This window comes from Capsicum annuum, chromosome 1, assembly GCF_002878395.1.
Source record: "Capsicum annuum cultivar UCD-10X-F1 chromosome 1, UCD10Xv1.1, whole genome shotgun sequence".
Lineage (NCBI taxonomy): Eukaryota > Viridiplantae > Streptophyta > Magnoliopsida > Solanales > Solanaceae > Capsicum > Capsicum annuum.
Genome location: NC_061111.1, coordinates 150,059,563 through 150,079,513, shown reverse-complemented (window position 1 = coordinate 150,079,513; position 19,951 = coordinate 150,059,563). Strand labels below are relative to the sequence as shown.

The following is a 19,951-nucleotide window of genomic DNA, read 5'->3' as shown; positions in this document are numbered from 1 at the left end:
GGTTTCATTTTAATGGTATAATTTTTATTTGGATATAAATATTATTAATTGATTTAAATTTGCTGTCATAGACTTTTAATAAGAGGTTATGTGGCAATATTAATTTTGCAAAATCACTATTGTAAAATAATAATACAAATGAATGTTTTATAATGATAGTGACATAAATAAGTCAAAATTTTAAATAAGATGATATAAATGAATTAAACTTATAACAAATGACATAAATAACTGATTTTTAATAATTCGATGACATATTTGAGTTTTTTTCATAAAATTTACTTCCTCTATATCATTTTACGTATCATTATTTACTTTTTGGTCCGTCTCAAAAAAAAATATTATTTTTTTTATTTAATAACTATTTAAAAATACAATTTTAATTTTACCTTATCTATTTAATTAAAAAAAAATAGAAATACGTTTTTTAAGAATGAACAATTTGATAAATATAATCAAGTTTTTTCTTATTTTTTAAATTTATGCATGGTTAAATGACGGCATCTAAATGATACGGAGGGAGTATGACTACTAATTCAAAAAAAATTAAAATTTGGCTTTACCTTAAATAGTTTTGCGAAAATAGGCTAGGGGATGAAATTATATTTCTTCCACATCTTCCATCTCTGCCCTCACAACCGGATATCGGAAAATGGACCCAAGCGCGGCGGCACCAAAACTCCGGCAGCCCTCCACGGCGGGAACGGCAGCCGTGAAGAGCAAAAGGAAGAAGACAACGGTAGAGGCCCTAAGCCATGACGTTCTCTGCATCATTTTCTCCTTTCTCGATTTAGTTCAGCTCATTCGCTGCTCCGCTGTTTCAACTTCTTGGTACAACGTCAAATTATTTTCATATATTTGAACTATTTACAGCTCTGTGTTGTTTGATGATAACAATTGCATATAATTTGTTCTGTTGTATTACATTGATTAAGTCAACTACTTACAGGTAGTTTGGATGGTTGTTACCTATTGTATTGTATTGTGTTGTTAGTTTAAATACAATGTTTATTTGGATTGTTACTTCAATTTTATTGTTATGTATAGTTAAATCTATCACAATTCATATGTTAACAACGAAAATTCCTATTTAGCACCAATTTGGTGTAATCGTATCATTGTCTTGTTTTTTCTCTCATTTTATTTTTTGCTAATTTAATGCAACAACAACGACATGCCGAGTGCAATCCCACAAAGTGGGGTATGGGGAAGATAGAATGTATGCAGACCTTACCATTGCCATAGAGGTAAGGATGTTGTTTCTGATAGACCGCTGGCTCCGGAGAAAATGGTCCAAAGCAGTCGAGATAAGGAAGTAATAGACATACAAGAAATAGGATATTGTCAAAAAGAAAAAAATAGATAGCAACATGATAGTAACTAAACAAATAGTATAACAATCGAAGTACAAGAAACAACAAATAATAACAAAATTTACGAAGGGAGAAGGAACTACAGGAGCAATACTACAACTACTACTACCTTCTAAACTTCTACCCTAATCTGTTTCCTCCACAACTTCCTATCTTGGATGATGTCTTAGGGAAAATGATACTGCTCCATTTTCTGTCTAATCACCTCTCGCCAATACTTCTTCTCTCTACCTAGACCTCTCCTGAACCCATCCATAGCCAGCCTCTCACACCTCTGTACTCTACTTTTTCTGGAGGTTTATCCTTTAATTTGTTAGATGTGTCACATTATTTAACGTGGAAAACAGTACAATTTATTCAAATGTGTATTCATTAAAACAACACAGTATGATACAATGTAACACAATGTGATACATTATGAAATAATATGTAAAAATCCCCCAAACAGAGTGTAAGTGACTTCCTTATATTTTCCTTGTTTGTCCTGTGAAGGAGCAAAGCCGTTAACAAATTGAAGTTACATCAAACAGAATATTTTAAGCAGCAGCATAGGGATCCCAATGGCCACAACGACGCATCCTTCTCTCAGAGATCATTGAGTGAACAAGCGGAGGAGCTAGCTATGGGACAACACAGATTGGCTTTACAGAGAGGTCCTGGTACTGTTTTTCAGTGGAAAGGTCATTCAGTAGGGTAAGCGTTAATATATCCATTTCGATTAGTTTTTCTTTTTTTCCATTGCTAACTTAAATAATGGTGATTCATGATTTTAACTATGATCAACTATATGAATATCTCATGGATTTAGTGTTTATTATGAATATTTTGTTGTTAAATATTCAGACTGGAGTGGTTATGTACCTTATCAAATGAATTTAGATTGACTGCCCTGATCCTCTCTTGGTACAAAGACACAGCTAGAAGTTTTTGACCTGTAAGCTTCGAGTTGAGAGTTAAACTGAAGAACATCTTATGAGATTTCCACTTGAGGAAATTGTGGTACTCTTTCATCCTTGTCTTTTCTTTCTCCCACACACACATACACGCGCAGACAGACACATTATGTAGAAACAGAAGAAAACACCTATCCAGTTTTTAAAAAGCCCCTTAGTTTTTTAGTTTTTTTTAAAAATGAAAAGTAGCTCAAAATAGGCAGCTTCTTCAGCTTTACATCTAAATTGTAAAACTCCTTAACATGAAAATCTTGCATTAAAAATCTACTTCCATAGTCTTTGCTTTGTCATAATGGAATCATCAGTTTATCATTCTCTGGATTCAGTATCATATGGCATAGCATTTTACTGTTGATATTTGTTATCGACTTAGAAGTCAATCTCTATCACTGTAAATCTCATCACACATATTACATCCTCTCTATATTGACTGATTCCACTGTCCTGATTTCTATTGCCATATTATATTGACTTCCTAGTTACAAGACGAATCTCTAGAGAAGAGGAAAATGTTCCCTTGTAATCACCCTAAAAGAGATTTCTTAATATAAGCAAATCCAACCCTTCTGGTGAACTAACCTATTCTCTTCCAATATTAAAATGATATTCATATCTCAAATGTATAGCAAGACTTGCCCCCCTAACGTAGGGTAGCCCGGTGCACAAAACATCCCGCGTTTATTGAAGGATATGGAATATGAAGAAAAACTAATAACAATCTGTTCAGCTAGTTCTTTTTCTATCCTTTTTTGGTGGCTTTATCATTCTCTGTGAGACTTCCCAGAAATACCAAATGAACTTCAATTTTCTCCTGATCCACATAAGGTTAGCAGGATTTTGAAAATTTCACCATATAACTGAGTCCAATTTGGCACTAAATCTACATATTGTGCATTTCATATGTTCTTTTGTCTAACTTCAATTCCTACTAGGGTAAATCAGTGCAGAATGAAGATGGGAAAAGTCCTTACTGGTGTGGGTGACAAGGTAGGGTCACTTTTTACTGTTAAGGAGTATAAGAGTTAAAATTTCTTACTGGTTTCTTTCCTTCAGCTGGAAAGTGCAAAATCTTACTAAATTACCTACTAGGAATATTGTGTATGTCATCCTCTTCTCCCAGTAAATTCTAGGAGATGACTCGTGAAACTTTCTCAATGATCAGAACTTGTTGACGTGGGAAGCATAATGAAGATGCCATAGATTGGCTAAAATGCTGAATTATGGAAAGTTTGGTACTCATACATTAGATTTACTGTAATAACACATGCGAAAGTATGATTCATTAGAACTGCCTCTCTTCATTTCATCAAATGCTCCTCCTAATATGTCCTCCATGATTTCTCCTTCTCCTTCTAAGATACTTAAATTCTGCAGTTGAAATTAATTTGAACTTCTGATGAAAGAAACCTGTGTCATACATAATGCTTGTTTCATCTGAGCTTTTTAGATTCCCTGTATTTGTTATGTTTGGTTTGTAGTGCCGTAGATTTTCTTTGCGCTTCTGTTGTCAATCAATCATTGTGCAAGAAGGCTCTATTATAAAGCCAGTGCCAAATGTGTGGGCTGAGCTGCCTGGGAGCTCCATGGGTGCTAGGTGGAGAGACATTCTTGTGCCTAATAAGTGGAGATGGCTGTTGTCTGTTGGTTTTTGTAGAATATATTTGGATAGTGTAACAGTAGTACATCCTTGATCATGTTTTCTTTTTAATTTCTCTGAAATATGTAGTAGGTATTTCTCTAGCTTGAGTTGATTATGAATTGGATATTTTTGACAAGTGTTGTTGTTTCTCTGAAGTACTACCACATCAATTCCTATTGTGTATCATGTATTTATTCATTACTTGTATTTTTTCTCCCAGAAACAATTGATATTCATGAATCATGGCTAGTCTTTTTCCATTGGCCACATGTCTCTGCATGCCTTATTCACAGCAAAAAGGACATGGTTTTAAAGTTACATTTACACTCCTTATAATCCAGGTCATGCGTCTCTGGTCGGCAGAAAGCTGCAAATGTTTGGATGAATATTTCCTTGTCGATAAAGCCCCTTTAATTGATTTTGATTTTGATGAGGGCAAGGTGAGTTCAATATACTATATGTGAAAAATATGAGAGAAAATATTATTGAATTGTTGTATCTAAATTATTATATTGAGACCCTATTTATATACACTACATTCCAATCCTATTCCTAATAGGACACTACATTACAATCTCTTTCTAAGTAGAATTCAATATGCTATTCCTATTCATATTCTAACACTCCCCCTCTAGCTGGAGCATACAAGTCATATGTACCAAGCTTATTACAAATGTAATTAATACGAGGACTGGTGAGGGACTTGGTGAAGATATCTGCAAGTTGATCACTCGACTTCACAAATTTTGTAACAATATCTCCCGAGAGTATCTTTTCTCTGACAAAGTGACAATTAATCTCTATGTGCTTGGTCCTCTCATGGAACACTGGATTAGATGAAATTCTGCCTGGTTATCACATACAAGTTCCATTTTACCAGTTTCTCCAAATTTTAATTCTCTCAGCAATTGCTTGATCCAAACCAGCTCGCAAGTTGCTGCAGCCATTGCTCGATATTCTTCTTCGGCACTAGATCGAGCAACCACACTCTGTTTCTTACTCTTCCAGGACACCAAATTACCTCCTACTTAAACACAATATCTAGATGTAGAACGTCTATCAGAGGGTGATCCTGCCCAATCAACATCTGTATATCCAATGATATGCTCATGGCCTCGATCCTTGAAGAGTAGTCCTTTATTTGGAGATGATTTTATATATCACAAAATCCGAACAATTGCATCCCAATGACTATCACAGGGGGAAGTCATAAACTGACTTACAACACTCACAGAAAAAGAGATGTCAGGTCTAGTCACTGTGAGATAATTCAAATTTCCAACCAATCGCCTATACCTTTCAGGATCACTGAGTGGCTCCCCTGTCCTGGCAGAAGTTTAGCATTTGCATCCATAGGAGTGTCAATGGGTCGACATCCCATCATTCCTGTTTCCTCAAGAATGCCTAAAGCATACTTGCGTTGAGAAATAACAATACCTGAGCTGGACTGAGCAACCTCAATACCTAGAAAGTATTTCAATCTGCCAAGGTCTTTAGTCTGGAAATGCTGAAAGAGATGTTGCTTCAAGTTAGTGATACCATCTTGATCATTGCCGGTGATAACAATATCGTCAACATAAACCACCAAATAAATACACAGATTTGGTTCAGAATGACGATAAAACACTGAATGATCAGCTCTACTACAAATCATGCCGAACTCCTGAATAACTGTGCTAAAATTTCCGAACCAGGCTTAAGGAGATTGTTTCAAACCATAGAGTGACTTGCGCAATCGACATACAAGGCTACTAGACTCCCCCTGGGCAACAAAACCAGGTGGTTGCTCCATATAAACTTCTTCCTCAAGATCACCATGCAGAAAAACATTTCTTAATGTCCAGCTGATAAAGAGGCCAATGACGAACGGCATCCATAAAGAGAAAAAGACGGACAGATGCTATTTTAGCCACGGGAGAGAAAGTGTCACTATAATAAAACCCGAATATCTGTGTATATCCTTTGGCAACAAGGCGAGCCTTCAACCGATCAACCTGACCATCTGGACCAACTTTGACTGTATAAACCCAACGACAACCAACAATAGATTTACCTGCAGGAAGGGAAACAAGCTCCCAAGTACCATTCGTATGTAAAACAAACATTTTCATCCTGAATGGGAAAGTGCTTCACTTGTAGTCTTAGGAATGGAAATAGAGGACAAAGATGATACAAAAGCATAATGGGGTGATGACAAGCGATGATAACTCAAGAAAGTATAACGTGGGTTGGCATTACGAGTGGATCTTATACCTTTTTGAAGTACAACTGATTGACTAGGAAGAAGGCAAGTCCGCAGTAGGGGAAGCCTCAGGCGTAGGACGTGAATCATCTGGGACTGATACTGGACGTGGGCGGTGGTGATAAGTCAAAAGTGGTGGCACTGTAGCTAGAGATGGAGAAGTAACCGTAGATTCCTTAAAGATTGGTGTGGGTAAGAGTGGAGGTATGGGTAAAACCTCCGAGATATTAAGATGATCAGAAGATGTATAGAAAGGTTGAGATTTAAAGAATGTGACATCAGCGGACATAAGGTAGCGACCCAGATAGGTGAATAGCATCGATACCCTTTTTGAACTCGAGAGTAACCAAGGAAGACACATTTGAGAGCATGAGGGGCTAATTTATATTTTCCTGGGGCTAAGTTATTAACAAAACATGTGCTCCCAAAAACACGAGGGGGGATAGAGTAGAGATGTGACTGGGGAAATAGTATGGAATGGGGAACCTTATTTTGGATCGAAGATGATGGCATTTTGTTAATGAGATAGCAAGATGCGAGGACCGCATCCTCCCAAAAATGCAGTGGAACACGGGATTCAATGAGAAGAGTGCGAGCAGTCTCAATGAGATGCCTATTTTTCCTTTCTGCTATACCATTCCGTTGAGGGGTGTATGGACATGATGTTTGGGAATGATTCCTTAATGAGTCATGAACTCCTGAAACTGGGAGGAGAAGTATTCTAAGGCATTATCACTACGAAAAGCACGAATAGAAACATCAAATTGATTTTGTATTTCAGCACAAAAACTTTTAAATATAGAGAATAACTCGGAACGATCTTTCATTAAGTAAACCCAAGTACATCTTAAAAAATCGTCGATGAAAGTAACAAAGTAACGAAATCCTAAGGGTGAACTGACTCTACTAGGACCCCAAATATCAGAATGAACTAATGAGAAAATAGACTCTGAGCGACTCTCAATACTACGTGAAAAAGTAGCACGGGTGTATTTCCCAAGTTGACACGACTCACAATCTAATGTGGATAGACTAGACAAACTAGGCACCATCTTTTGTGGCTTGGATAGACTAGGATGTCCCAAATGTTTGAGAATAAGGTCGGGAAGATCTGTAGCGGAGCATGCTGCGAAGGAATTTGAAGAGGTAAGATGGTAAAGGCCCTGTGATTCACGTCCTATGCCAATTGTCTGTCCCATTTTGCGGTCCTGCATTAGAAAAGAATCATAAAAAAAGTTATACTACAATTAAGGGCACGTGTCAAACGACTAACAGATGCAAGATTAAAAAGACAACCAGGGACATAAAGAACAGAGTCTAGATTGACAGAAGATAAAGGTTTGGCTTGTCCAACTCCTTTTGGCTCTGTTCGAATTCCATTAGCTAAAGTAATAGCAGGGAAAGATTGTGAATAAACAATATCAGACAGAAGTGATTTGTCACCAGAAATATGGTCAGAAGCACCTGAGTCCACAACCCATGATCCAAAGGTAGGAGATTTTGCAGTTGAGGCTATTGGTAGAAATATATGCTTACTTGCTTGATACTGATGATAGTCATTATATTCCTTGTCAGATAAATATACACGTTGATCACTTGTGGTGTTGGACTGAGCAATATGAGCATTTTTGGATTGTCGACCATGCAAAGAATAGCATATTCCACGAGTATGTCCAAGCCTTTTACAATAACTACACTTAGGTCGAGAATAGCATACGCCACGAGTATGTCCAAACCTTTTACAATAACTACACCCAGGTCGAGATCTTCCAAATCGACCTTCCCTTCGTTGATTCTTCATAAGCTCTAACATCTGAGTTTCTGATCTCCTCGTTAATCATTAAGATCCAGATTTAATCATGAAAAAAAATACTATTTGAATTTGGCCCGAAAAAGAGGAAAGTCCCCGGATATAAGATCTGATGTTCGAAAGTTGCTCGGAATCAGAAAATAATCATATGAGCAACTTCGGAATGAATAAGCGAAGCTACTAAAAAAAGAAACTGTCGGAATCGTCGCCGGAATTTAGGTTTCAGTGATCAGAATCTTGAAAGACTTGTCAGAATCAAGAACTATTGGTATAGCCTTTTAATGAAGTGGCGACCTAGCTGAAAAAAAAAACTTGTCCGGTATAAACCGCATGCGCTGGCGCGTGAGGTGCAGATCTGAAAGTTCCGGCAGCGCGTGAATCGCCGGAGATAAGAATCGAGCACTGGGGTTTGCTCGCCTGGGTGTTTCTCACCTCGTGGTGGTGTTGGTTTTCGCACACAACACTTAAAAAATAGACGAGGGCTCAAATTGGACTTATCAGTCACCAGAAATTGAAGTACCGGGCTGTCTTATTAAGTTTTCTTCCTAGAAATTCTCACAAAACCTGGCTCTGATACCATGTGAAAACTATGAGAGAAAATATTATTGAATTGTTGTATCTAAATTATTACATTGAAACCCTATTTATAGACACTACATTCCAATCCTATTCCTAATAGGACACTACATTATAATCCCTAACTAAGTAGAATTCAATATGCTATTCCTATTCATATTTTAACACTATACACTTTATTGTATATTGTATGGTAAGATTAGTTATTTATATACCTTATTTAATTTATTGTAAGTTGTGCACTTCTTCACTTCTAAGTAGCTTGCACTTCACTTCCTGCTTTTCGTTTAAAACCCTATGGATCTTATCCCTTTTTTTAAAAAGCTTTTCCCTTTTAAAAACACTCACAATAAGAGGATGAAGAGTGTGAAGGAGGCGAACAAGATGTCCTCATCGGACAACAACATGAGATATAGGACTAAGAAGTGCAAGCTAATCGTGTGAGGATAATTAACACCATCACACGAAACAATCATTTTAACACTGCAATTCGAGGAATGGAGGACCTATTATTTCAAACTGAAATTGTATGTATTTGCTTTGGTATCCCCTAACCGTGCTCTCAATCAAAATACATTGTGCAACAACTAGACAGTGGACGCTGCACATTTTCATGAAGCTTTACTTTAATTGGCCCCAAAGCCATTAACTTTCATAAGAAAGAGCTCATTTCTCTTCAGGGGTGACACAGGTTTGTCCTGGTTGAAGTTTCCTCCGTTGCAAAAGACAAGTACATAAACAAATGGGCTTTAAACTCATTGCTACTTTTGCTAATTTGACACCAATGACAAGATGGAGTATCCTTTTTGGCCTCATTAATCTGGTCTGACATACACTTTCTGTATATGACTTTGGAAATGTTTTTGTACAGGTTGTTGGTTTGGTTGGCACCCGTATATGCATCTGGAATCGTACAGAGACGAGAAATGTATTTTCCTCACGTGAGAACTTATTCACTAAGGCCCTCTGTATGCGGTGTGTAACCTCTTTTAATTCATCCATTTTTCTTTCTTAAAAGTTTTATCTGCTATGTAGGAAGAGGCAATTTCAATGTCATAATCATGTCCTTTAATAATTGACTCACAGTATCTTTTTTGATAAGTTAGTTGACTTGCAGTTTCTTAATCGTTCTAAGTTTGGCTAAGATCTATACGTCATCCATATGAAGAAGAATCCAGAATCAAACATTTGTTAAATGAAGAAAGTAGTTTGAACTTTTTTGGGGACTTCATTTCATGAAATGATTTTAAAGGAACACCACCTCAGACCCCCTTGATATTGAGCTTGTGAGTATGCATATTAAAGCTTTGAATTACTTGATGCTCTCTGATTTGGTTACTGTCATAACTCCATGTTTGAAATCTGTGCTGCTTATGTGGTTCATCTTAGAGCTTATGAAATGCTTATTTTGTAATTTGCTGATAGTAATATCATTGTTTCTTTCCAGTTATGTAGATCCTGAAGCTGTGATTGGATGTGAGGATGGAAAGGTTCGTGTATTTGATCTATACAGCAGAAAGTGCTCCCAAATAATAAAGTATGATTCTGTTTCACTACTTTGCGCATGCTTTGTGCACTAGTTGGGAAAAAGGTCAAATGATTTTCTCCTGGATCATTTCCTCTCTTGCGGACATGCACACAAACAATAAGCTGTTTTTGTTTCAATAATCTAAATCATAATCTCTTTATAACTAACATGGAATTTATACTTTTCTCTGGTAATTTTATATCCCAAGGAAAATCCCCCTGGCAGCAGTGCTTCGCCCCCCCACCCCAACCAGCCAACCACCACCACAAACATACACACACTAAAAAAATCCTCTTTCTCTGCTATAAGGAACAAAAAGGATGAAAGAAGATAGTGTGAAAGGAGAATGAGATAGGAAGCTAATTTGCTTGTAATTATGTGTAGTGTCTTTTATCAACAAAATCCAACACTAAATAAGCAATTCAGTTCAGGGAACCAATCAATATCAGCTAATCATTGTTAAATGAGGTTCAAGGTGTCTGGATTAGAGGAGAGGAAAAGGGGTGGGGAGGAGTATGAAGAAGGAAATTTTTTGTTATAGACAGGAACAGACAGAATGGAGGGCAGATTGTTTCTTTGATGGGTACATAATATATTGTATAGAATATTTGCACTATGCCAGTGCAACAGGTGTAGTTACAAGTTGAGCAAATCAGCTATTGTGTCTTAAATATCATCTGCATCAGGATCAAAAGCTAGTTTGCACCAAATAAAAGAGGAAAGATATTTTAAATGCAACTCCTAGTAACCTCTAAATAGACCTGGACACAATGAGGGTATTAATGCCAAGTGCCAACAAATTGTGATTTTTTCCGCTCTCCCTTGCAGACATGCAGAGTGGTGCTTTTCCCTCCCCCTCCTGTTCAACCATATTTTTGCAGTGTTTTTTCCCTTTCTTCACCCTTCTTTTAATCCTAAAATAGTATTTAAGACTAATATGTAACTAACTTGTAATATGTAACTAACTTGTTTAGCTCTATTCTTGCAGGATGCATCAGGGGCCTGTTACATGTGTAGCTTTAACTGATGACCAATTGCTTGTTAGTGGTTCCTCTCTCGGTACCCTTTCATTATCAGATCTTTCTTCCGATCAGCGAGTTGTTCTTCTGGGATCAACCTTCTCTGCAGGTTCATTAAATATATTTTGTCCAATCCACAACACACTCATAACTTATAAAATGATGCCTCTACTTATATTTTCTCTGTTTTTGAATCTCTTCTGACAGGGATCAAGACTTTGTGTTTCAACCCTAGCTCCTGTATGCTGTTTGCTGGAACTACTGCTGGAAATGTGTCTTGTTGGGATCTCAGGTTTGCAGAAGTGGCTAAAACGTTAACCAACATTCTTACATGTGTTTTCTATAGAGCTCAGCCTTTCTGATCTTGTTCCACGCTTTCTGTGCAAGAATTGGTGTTTTCGATCCTTACAGAGTAGCTTCGTCAGTCCTTCTATACAATTAGAGACATCTCATATTCATAAATCTTTCAAGTCTGTAGATGAGTATGACATTGTCTCTTCATATAAGAATCCCCCAGAGTTCATCCTTCACTTTTAAAAATTTTAAATATAGTTCCTGTGAGATTTGAGTTATTGTAAATGCCAGTTTAGTACAAGAACTTATAGATTTCAAATAATAGGGATATTAGGGGCAATTGCTAATTAGTTAAAGAAGGAATGTGGAAAAAGTAAAAAACAAGTGGGAAGAAAAGAAAGAAATGAAAAGAAGAAGAAGAGCTTTTACTATTTCTCGGTGGTCTCAAACAATAACAACAGCATACCCAGTAAAATCCAGTAAGTGAGGTCTTGTGTGTGTGTGTGGGGTGGGGGGGGGGGGGGGGGGGTGATAGAGTGTACGCAAACCTTTCCACTACCTCGAGGAGGTAGAGAGGTCACAAAATAGAATGAATATTGGACGTGGTTTGCATGTGGTTCTTGAGATCAATTTAAAAGGTGATGATCTCTTTAAATATTACTATAAAATTGACTCTTAAATTGGCCTCCCTTGAAACTGACTCTTAATATTTCAGAATGAAGGATGTTTTGGCTTATTACTATAAAATTGATTCTTAAATAGTTAAATTAGCCTCCCTTGAAATATTATTAAGAGTCATTCTTGATTGAGATTGCAATGATGAGCCAAAACATCCTTCGTGAAGATATGGCTGTTTCTTAGGTGAAGAATTTACATGCATAAACTTGGAATGGAAAGCCTGTGCGGGGCTAATGTTTAGACACTAAAAGGCTCGAGGAGAGAGAACTTTGGACCTTGTGAAGGTAACTCAAATAAAATGTGAACCAAATATCTGTTTTCAGAATAATTTGATCCAGTGGGTAGTAGTTTCATTCTTGACGAGATTGTAGTGATGAACCGAAAATCTTGATCTGAGAGATGGCTGCTGCTTCCTCCCTTCTCATCTTCAGATGTGAACGGGGACTCTTTACATAGTACATCTATCTGCTCCTAGTCACAAAATTGTTTTCCTGTGTATTTTGATATTTCTAGTTTCTGATTATTTCAATCCTCATTCAATCCTGAAAATGCTTGTTACAGGATCACGACAAGAACTCTTTGGGAAACAAGAGTTTCTCCGAATGTTATTTATTCCATGCATCACCTTAGGAACGACACTTCAACATTGGTAGTTGGTGGAATCGATGGTGTATTAAGAACTGTGGATCAGGTAACTGGTGAAGTAATTTCAAGATGCATAATGGATGATAGTACCGCTGTGGTACATCGCTCAACAGAGAGATTTGGAACTATACAAATTGAGAGCAGGAAACTGAGAAGACTGTCGGAAAATGATCGTATTGATCTTATGCCAAGAACTTGCAAGCCACAAATCACATGTTTAGCTGTTGGGATGGAGAAAGTTGTTACTACGCATAATGATAAGTATATCAGAGTTTGGAAATTCAGGAAGTGAAAGGATTCTCATACACTTTGTATTAGTGCTGTTTCAAGTCACAATAACATTATCGTGCTGTTTTTGGCTTCTGACACCTTTCTTTGTTCCTGTATGTGTGCGTGCTTGCTTTATATAGACTTTTCTTTGTTATTTAGTTTAGATGTAGTCTCAAATAAGTTTGACATTTATATGTTTACTTCAAATAGATCCTTTAATATTCTAGAAATTAATTAGAAGTTTAATCATAATTCATACCCTATCCAGTACTATTATGCGACGACTATGCGCATGTTCATATTCTCTAATTGTAGACAAGGCAGGCAGCATAAGAAAAAAAAGTTTTGAGCCGACATAAAATTTAGCTATCTTTCAAATATAATTAAAATAATTATTTTTAATGTGAATAATTTAGAATAAGAATATTTTACCTAAACATAGAATAACTTTTGGTACTCAGCATTGAAGTCCAGTCCAGAACTTTGACAAGTAAAATTTCAATAGAATTAACGATTCAAAAATTATTGGAGTTTCAAACTCCATGATTGTAAATCATGGAATTCAAGTTTAATAAGCAATTCATGAATTTCAAATTTTCAGAATCTAAACGTTGAAAAATTGCTAGAATTTCACATCCCGTGAACAATTAATGGAATTCAAACTCATGTGAACAATTCATGGGTTCAAATTGATAAATTTTCTTGGCGTTTTCCGTGTCAGTTTTTTTTGGCTAAATTTTTATTTTCACATAGCTAAATATTGGATAGTGCAATAGCACGAGGACTAAAAAAATATTAATTTTCCTTTTTAAAAATATTTTTTCAAAAAAAAAAAATACTTTAGGTAAAAAACCATTCATCTTTGGCTAAGATTTTTAAAAGTGCTTTTAAATGTATTTTTTTCAAATAAGTGTTTTTTGAAGGAAAAAAATTATTATTTTTAACTTCTGCTACTCCCCCAAAACATTTTTTTAAAAAAAAGTTTAGTCATGCTATTTTTAAAAAACTAGTTTAGTGGTACGTGCATTGCAAGTGTATTTGTGTATCAACTAAATGAGAAATTTGTCACAAATGTATTAAAAACAAATTAAAGTACTAAAATAAACTGCAATTCACAAAACAAATTAATGGAAGCGATTAATTTATCAAGATTGTGATTAGAATTTTGTGGTATTCTTTGGATTCTTCTTTCCTAAATTATTTGTCGTGTTTTCATACTATAGGATTTTGAACCTCCCAGTAATGTATGTATTTGATCGCTGAGAATATCGAGTTGATCTTGTTACCTAATGAAGAAATATAGCAAAGAGATAACATGCCAAAGGAAAGTGAAACCAGGAAAAAATGGGGAGAGGGGGAGGAGGGAGTACTCGAGTAAGTAAGAACAAGACAACATATAAATGGTAACCCTAACGAAAGGGTATTCCCTGAAAGTTGTACGTAAGACATGCTTGGTCGGAATTCGAAAATCTTTCATATGTTTGAGGATTCACCTTATTTTTATATTATCGATATTACATCAAAGTCATATCATGTAAAACTTGAATTTAAGCCTTTCATATCTCAGTTGCAAGATTCATTATTCTAATATATCACAAGCTGGTTAGATAGACGTTGCAAACAACAAATGGATTCATTGCCAACTAAAACAAAAGAAACTTAATGGCAAAATGGATCAACGGACCCTTGTACTAAGTCTGTTTTGTAATGTGGATACTCCTACTTACATATTTATCATCTGGACCCTTGAACCCATTAAAAAACAACATTTTAAACACTTTTTCGGTGAGTGTAATAAACTCGCCCCACGTCAGCTTCCACGTCATTTTAAATACTATATTAAATTCTACATCATTTTTAAAATGCCACATAAGAAGTTAAATATTAAAAAAATAAAAAATTTATATTAAGAATTAAAAAAAATAAATTAAAATGAGGTGAATTTTTAATTTGCATCTTCTCCATCTCTCTTCTCCATCTCCACCTCCGCACCACCGCTACCAGCGTGACAACAATCCATTAACACGCTGCCGTCACCTACCACCAGTGTAAACCCCCACCAGTCTCCACCATTTGTGTGTTGGTTACAAATTAACCATATTCTATCTACATTTTTCACATCCCACACACTTTAAACTCAATTTTTTCTAAATATTAGCATCCATTTGAGCACTAATAGGCAAAGAATTATTAGACTCACCTGAAATTTTATCTATAACAGCTTTTTTAACACTATCAGAATCGCTAGAATCAGAATTTTCTGCTTCAGAATCAATCACATCAACAATTTCATTTAAAGCCCTAATTTTCAAATTAGTAGTGCCTTGGGGGTAATTTGATGGGGCTTTTGTTAAATTCATGTTCCCTATATCAGAATTAGTGGCTAAACTTTGACCAATTTCATTGACGTTACTCCGAACATCATGCTCGATCAAATTCACAACTGTCGGATCATCAAAAAACAAATTTGATGGATTAGACCAAACCTTTGATGGGGCTTTAGTCATTTGATCACTTTCAGATGCTTGTTCAGTTGAATCACGGTGGAAATTTTGAAAATTACTCCTTAATTTCTCATTTTTCACTGATTTTGGTAAATTAGGTTTCAAAACCTCAATTTTTAAATTGAAATCGTTTGGAGTTGAATCAAATGGGGCTTTCGCATTGAAAACACTCCTTACCTTCTCAGAAATTGGACTTCATTGAGAATTTTGAGGTTGGCCGAAATTTTCCCCATCGCCGGAGTTACGAGCTTTCCCGGCATGAAAAACAGTGTTACGGATGTCATTTTTTTTTTTTTCGGGATTTGAATGGTATGAGCGGAATGATCTCCTCCATCTGTTTCTATTCTTGCATGTTCACGAATTTGCATTGAAGATGATGAAATTTTATTTTACAAAATCTATGATGTTGTCGCGGCGGCTTCAGCATCACTGCTTTCAATTCCATCAATTGAATAGCTTTTGTTTTGCTAATTTGGCAGTATGAACTGTAATGGTGCTATAGATTGATGATTTGGGGGAACTAGTTGCTAAGTTGCTCATTTTTTATGATGAATCATCGATGGATTTTTGCTATTTTGGTGTTAATATTGGTTCTTGATAAACCCCATGTAGAGTATTGGTGAACAGATTGGCCTTGGTGCCACTGGGTAAAAGAAGAAACGTGGGGTGTGAGCTGTAATGGTGAATGAAGAAAGAAGAAAGGTTTTGCGTGGGGGTGGGGTGCGGGGCTGAGTTTTTATTCTTTTTTATATATATTTTTAATTATTTTAATATAAAATTGATCAAAAAATAATCCTCACGCGCTTGTAATCACGCACTTTGTCCTAGTTAGCTATTTTAATGTCATAAGTTCGGTCAACGATCAAAGAATTTAAAATACTGCTTTTTAATGGGTTCAAGATTCAGATAATAAACAAGTAAGTAGGAATATCCACATTACAAAATGGATATATTAAAAAGGTCCAACGAGCCATTTCGCCAAACTTAACTGATAGAAAGTCACGAGCACAATTATGGACACTAAAATTTATCATGTATAGATTTTGCACAATTCTAATGGAGAAATTAATTTGGAGTATGATTTGACTAATATACCCCTAATTGATTCTTTAATGTTCATTTATTTATGTGTCTCTTAATTTTAGAATAACTAGTTTAGATGTATACGTCCCGCGTGTGTACCTCACTTTAATGAATTTAAATATTACACTAAATAGTATATTTGTTTAAATAATAAAGATGAATATAATAATTAAATTCAACATCTTTTGAATATGTAAAGATAGCGAATTTATTTAACTAAATCTAATCTTTACCAAAAATATTTCTCAAAGTCGATCGTTATTCATCTTCCATACGTAAAAATAAAATAATAAGATAATAAAGATATCAAAACAATACAATTAAACCTAACCTTTACACAAAAATTTCTTCAAAGCCAACCGACATTCACCTACATTCTGTAAACTACAATTAAACAATACAATAATGATCACAAAATTTCGATTTTGATGAAAACAATTCTTTTCTAAGAAATTTTTTCTATCCTAACGAATGACTTGAATGAATAAACTACTACAAAATAATAAATTAATAAAGATAATAAAACAATACAATTAAAACTAACTTTTACCTAAAAAAATTCAAAGCCGACAAACATTCATCTACCATCTGTAAATTAAGATAAAACAATAAGATAATAAATATATCAAAACAATACAATTAAACCTGACTTTTACACAAAAATTTCTTCAAAGTCAACCGACATTCATTTATAATCTGTAAATTACAACAAAACAATAATACAATAATGATCACAAAACTTCGATTTTAATGAAAATAATTCTTGTCTAAGCAAAAATTTATACCCTAAAGAATGACTTGAATGAAAACAAAGAAGATATATATATATATATATATATATATATATATATATACGCACACGCGTTGAATTCTATTATATTGACAAAAACAGTAAAGCAGTTAAGAGTTAGAAAATCAAACATCCACCAATCTAGATATGCAACCGAATCAAGTTAGATGAACATCAATCTTCTCCCAATAGGTAAATCGGTTTCTCCAGTTTAACGTTCATTTCAATATTTATAGAAGTATTTCCTTAATAGAGTCTTATTTTAGGAGTATTTTTCTAATTGACCAGTATAAAGAAAAATATTAATTGATTCTCCTTTCATATATTTTAGGAATCCCATACATTTTAGAAGTTTAGTTAATATAATAAAAAATAATTAAATAATAAATTAAAAATAATTTTATTTATTTTTTAATGAAGAACAAAAAGTTCAATTAACTTTTCTAAAGGTCTTCGTACTTGTATATATATATATATATATACCATATATTTCAAAACTTCTTTTTCACATATAGAAGGAAATGAAAACTTTACGAACATTGATTCTCTATATATTTTTCTTTTACCATATAATTTAGGACTCCTTGATTTTAAATATTAAAAATGTAATTAAGTAATAAATTAAGGAAAATAGTGAAAATACAATTTTATCTATTGTATAGTGTTTTAATGAAGGATAAAAAATTCAAATCACTTTTCTAAAAGGCTTTACACTTTTAATATACTAGCTTAGTGTATGTGCTTTGCGCGTGTGTCTTTCCTTAATTAAGTAAGTTTTATAAAATAAAGTTATTAAAACATAACAATTTATATTAAAATGAATATTGTATCTAATTAAACAATATAAAAAAATTATCATATCTCAAATATGTTATTGCATGTTGTGTTTCAATTTATTGTTTCTTTAAAATAAAAAATTAGTTTTTTTTCACAAAATAAATAAATAAATTAGTTCTTTCTAAAGGTATATATATATATACTAGAATAGGGTACGTGCGTTGCACATGTATCCGATGTTAATTAAAAATAAACGTATACCAAAAATATATTAATATATTAGTTATGCATATGTTATTTAATTAAGTACAAAAAATTTTAAAAACACAACGTAAAATTTTCAATATAAAAAGTGTAGTTGATTAAAGAGAAATTAAGTCATTATAATTTTTTTCTTAAATGTAAAAGCGCTATGTATTTACGAACTTTCAATTCATGTAAACATCAATTAAGAATAAGTGAGTATAAAAAATATGTCTATTGTGTGTATGTTATGTTATTAAGTAAATTTTTTTTTTGAAAAAAGAACATATAATTTTAAAGACAACAAAGTGTAGCGGATTAAAGAGAACATGCATTGCATGTATAATTAAGAATAAACATATATTTGTTGTGAGTACGTTATTTTATTAAGAAAAAATAATTTTTAAAATAAACGTATAATTTTGAAGATAATAAATTGCAGTTATTAAAGAGGAATTAAGTGATTATACTTATTTTTTAAATATAAAAGGACCATGGATTTAAGACATTTTAATTTATGCTATTTAATTTTTTTCTATAAGTTTAAGTGACTTAAATTAATTTGTAATTAGTATTTATTATTATAATTATTTCCTAGATTTTTTAAACAACAATTACTACTATAAATTATAATTTTTTTGATTTTTCAATTTGATTAATAAATATATGTTAAATTTTACATAAATTATAAATATATATATATATATATATATATATATATATATTTGTAAATTACAAATACATAAATTACAAAAAATTAAATATTTGTATTGTTGAAAAGAAAAAACTGGAAAAAAATACTTAATTTATTTAAAATAACTCAACAAAAAATAAAATTAAACATTTGTATTGTTGAAAAGGAAAAACATATCTCAAAGTGAAAGTCTACTTTGGAAAGTACGACAACTACACTTTGAAAAGTTCAAGACGATAATATTCTTTTGATGAGGAGATGTTTACAGTTACAGTTGGCGGGAAAATTATACCGTTCACCATTGATTTATTGGTGGTATTCTTCATCATCTTCGTTGTACTTGTAATTGTGTTCGATGGAGTTGCGGACATGGTCGACTTCTAGTATACTTATGGCGTTTAACACCATAGCTATGCAATTGAAGCTCAGGTGACCTAGTTCGTTGTTTCTGATCAAGTAGGCAGCTTCGAAATGTAGCCTATTTTGCTGGGATATGAGATTTCATTGCATGCACTTTTGCGATTTCAAATTTAGTATCATTTTAGAAATCTACAAATTTGTGAATAGATATGAAATTTTAGCTATTGAATTGAAGCTCAAGTGCCCTTGGTGCTTGCTTCTAATCAAGTAGGCAGCTTCGAAATGTTCCCTATTTTGTTCGAATTTGGGATAATCGTTGCACGCACTTTTCGAATTTTGAATGTAGTATGTTTTTATAGATCCAACAACTGTTAAATGATGTGAAATTTATTTTAATAAAAAGAGCAAATACATAGATTTGTTTGAAATCACATATGGTTCTTGACATCAATCTTAGGATAAAAAATTCAGGG

At 33.8% G+C, this 19,951-nt stretch overlaps 1 protein-coding gene across 2 annotated transcripts; it reads left to right on the top strand.

The window, feature by feature from the left end:
• Nucleotides 1-523: 523 nt before the first annotated feature.
• On the top strand, nt 524-13,190 carry LOC107839734 (F-box/WD-40 repeat-containing protein At3g52030). Of its 2 annotated transcripts, XM_016683352.2 has the most exons (9): nt 524-831; nt 1,866-2,066; nt 3,259-3,313; nt 4,307-4,405; nt 9,465-9,568; nt 10,041-10,130; nt 11,110-11,249; nt 11,348-11,432; nt 12,674-13,190. In XM_016683352.2, the coding sequence occupies exons 1-9, from the start codon at nt 653-655 to the stop codon at nt 13,047-13,049; spliced, it is 1,329 nt and encodes a 442-aa protein (XP_016538838.2). In that variant the 5' UTR covers nt 524-652; the 3' UTR covers nt 13,050-13,190. The 2 variants fall into 2 exon arrangements, with proteins under 2 accessions (XP_016538838.2, XP_016538847.2); XM_016683361.2 differs by lacking the exon at nt 4,307-4,405 and having other exon boundaries at nt 554-831.
• Nucleotides 13,191-19,951: the final 6,761 nt, after the last annotated feature.

Coding starts and splice junctions, on each gene's coding strand:
- LOC107839734 (XM_016683352.2), top strand. CDS start 653: ATGGACCCAAGCGCGGCGGCACCAAAACTCCGGCAGCCCTCCACGGCG. Junction 2,067..3,258: donor TGGAAAGGTCATTCAGTAGG/GTAAGCGTTAAT, acceptor AATTCCTACTAG/GGTAAATCAGTGCAGAATGA. Junction 9,569..10,040: donor ACTAAGGCCCTCTGTATGCG/GTGTGTAACCTC, acceptor GTTTCTTTCCAG/TTATGTAGATCCTGAAGCTG.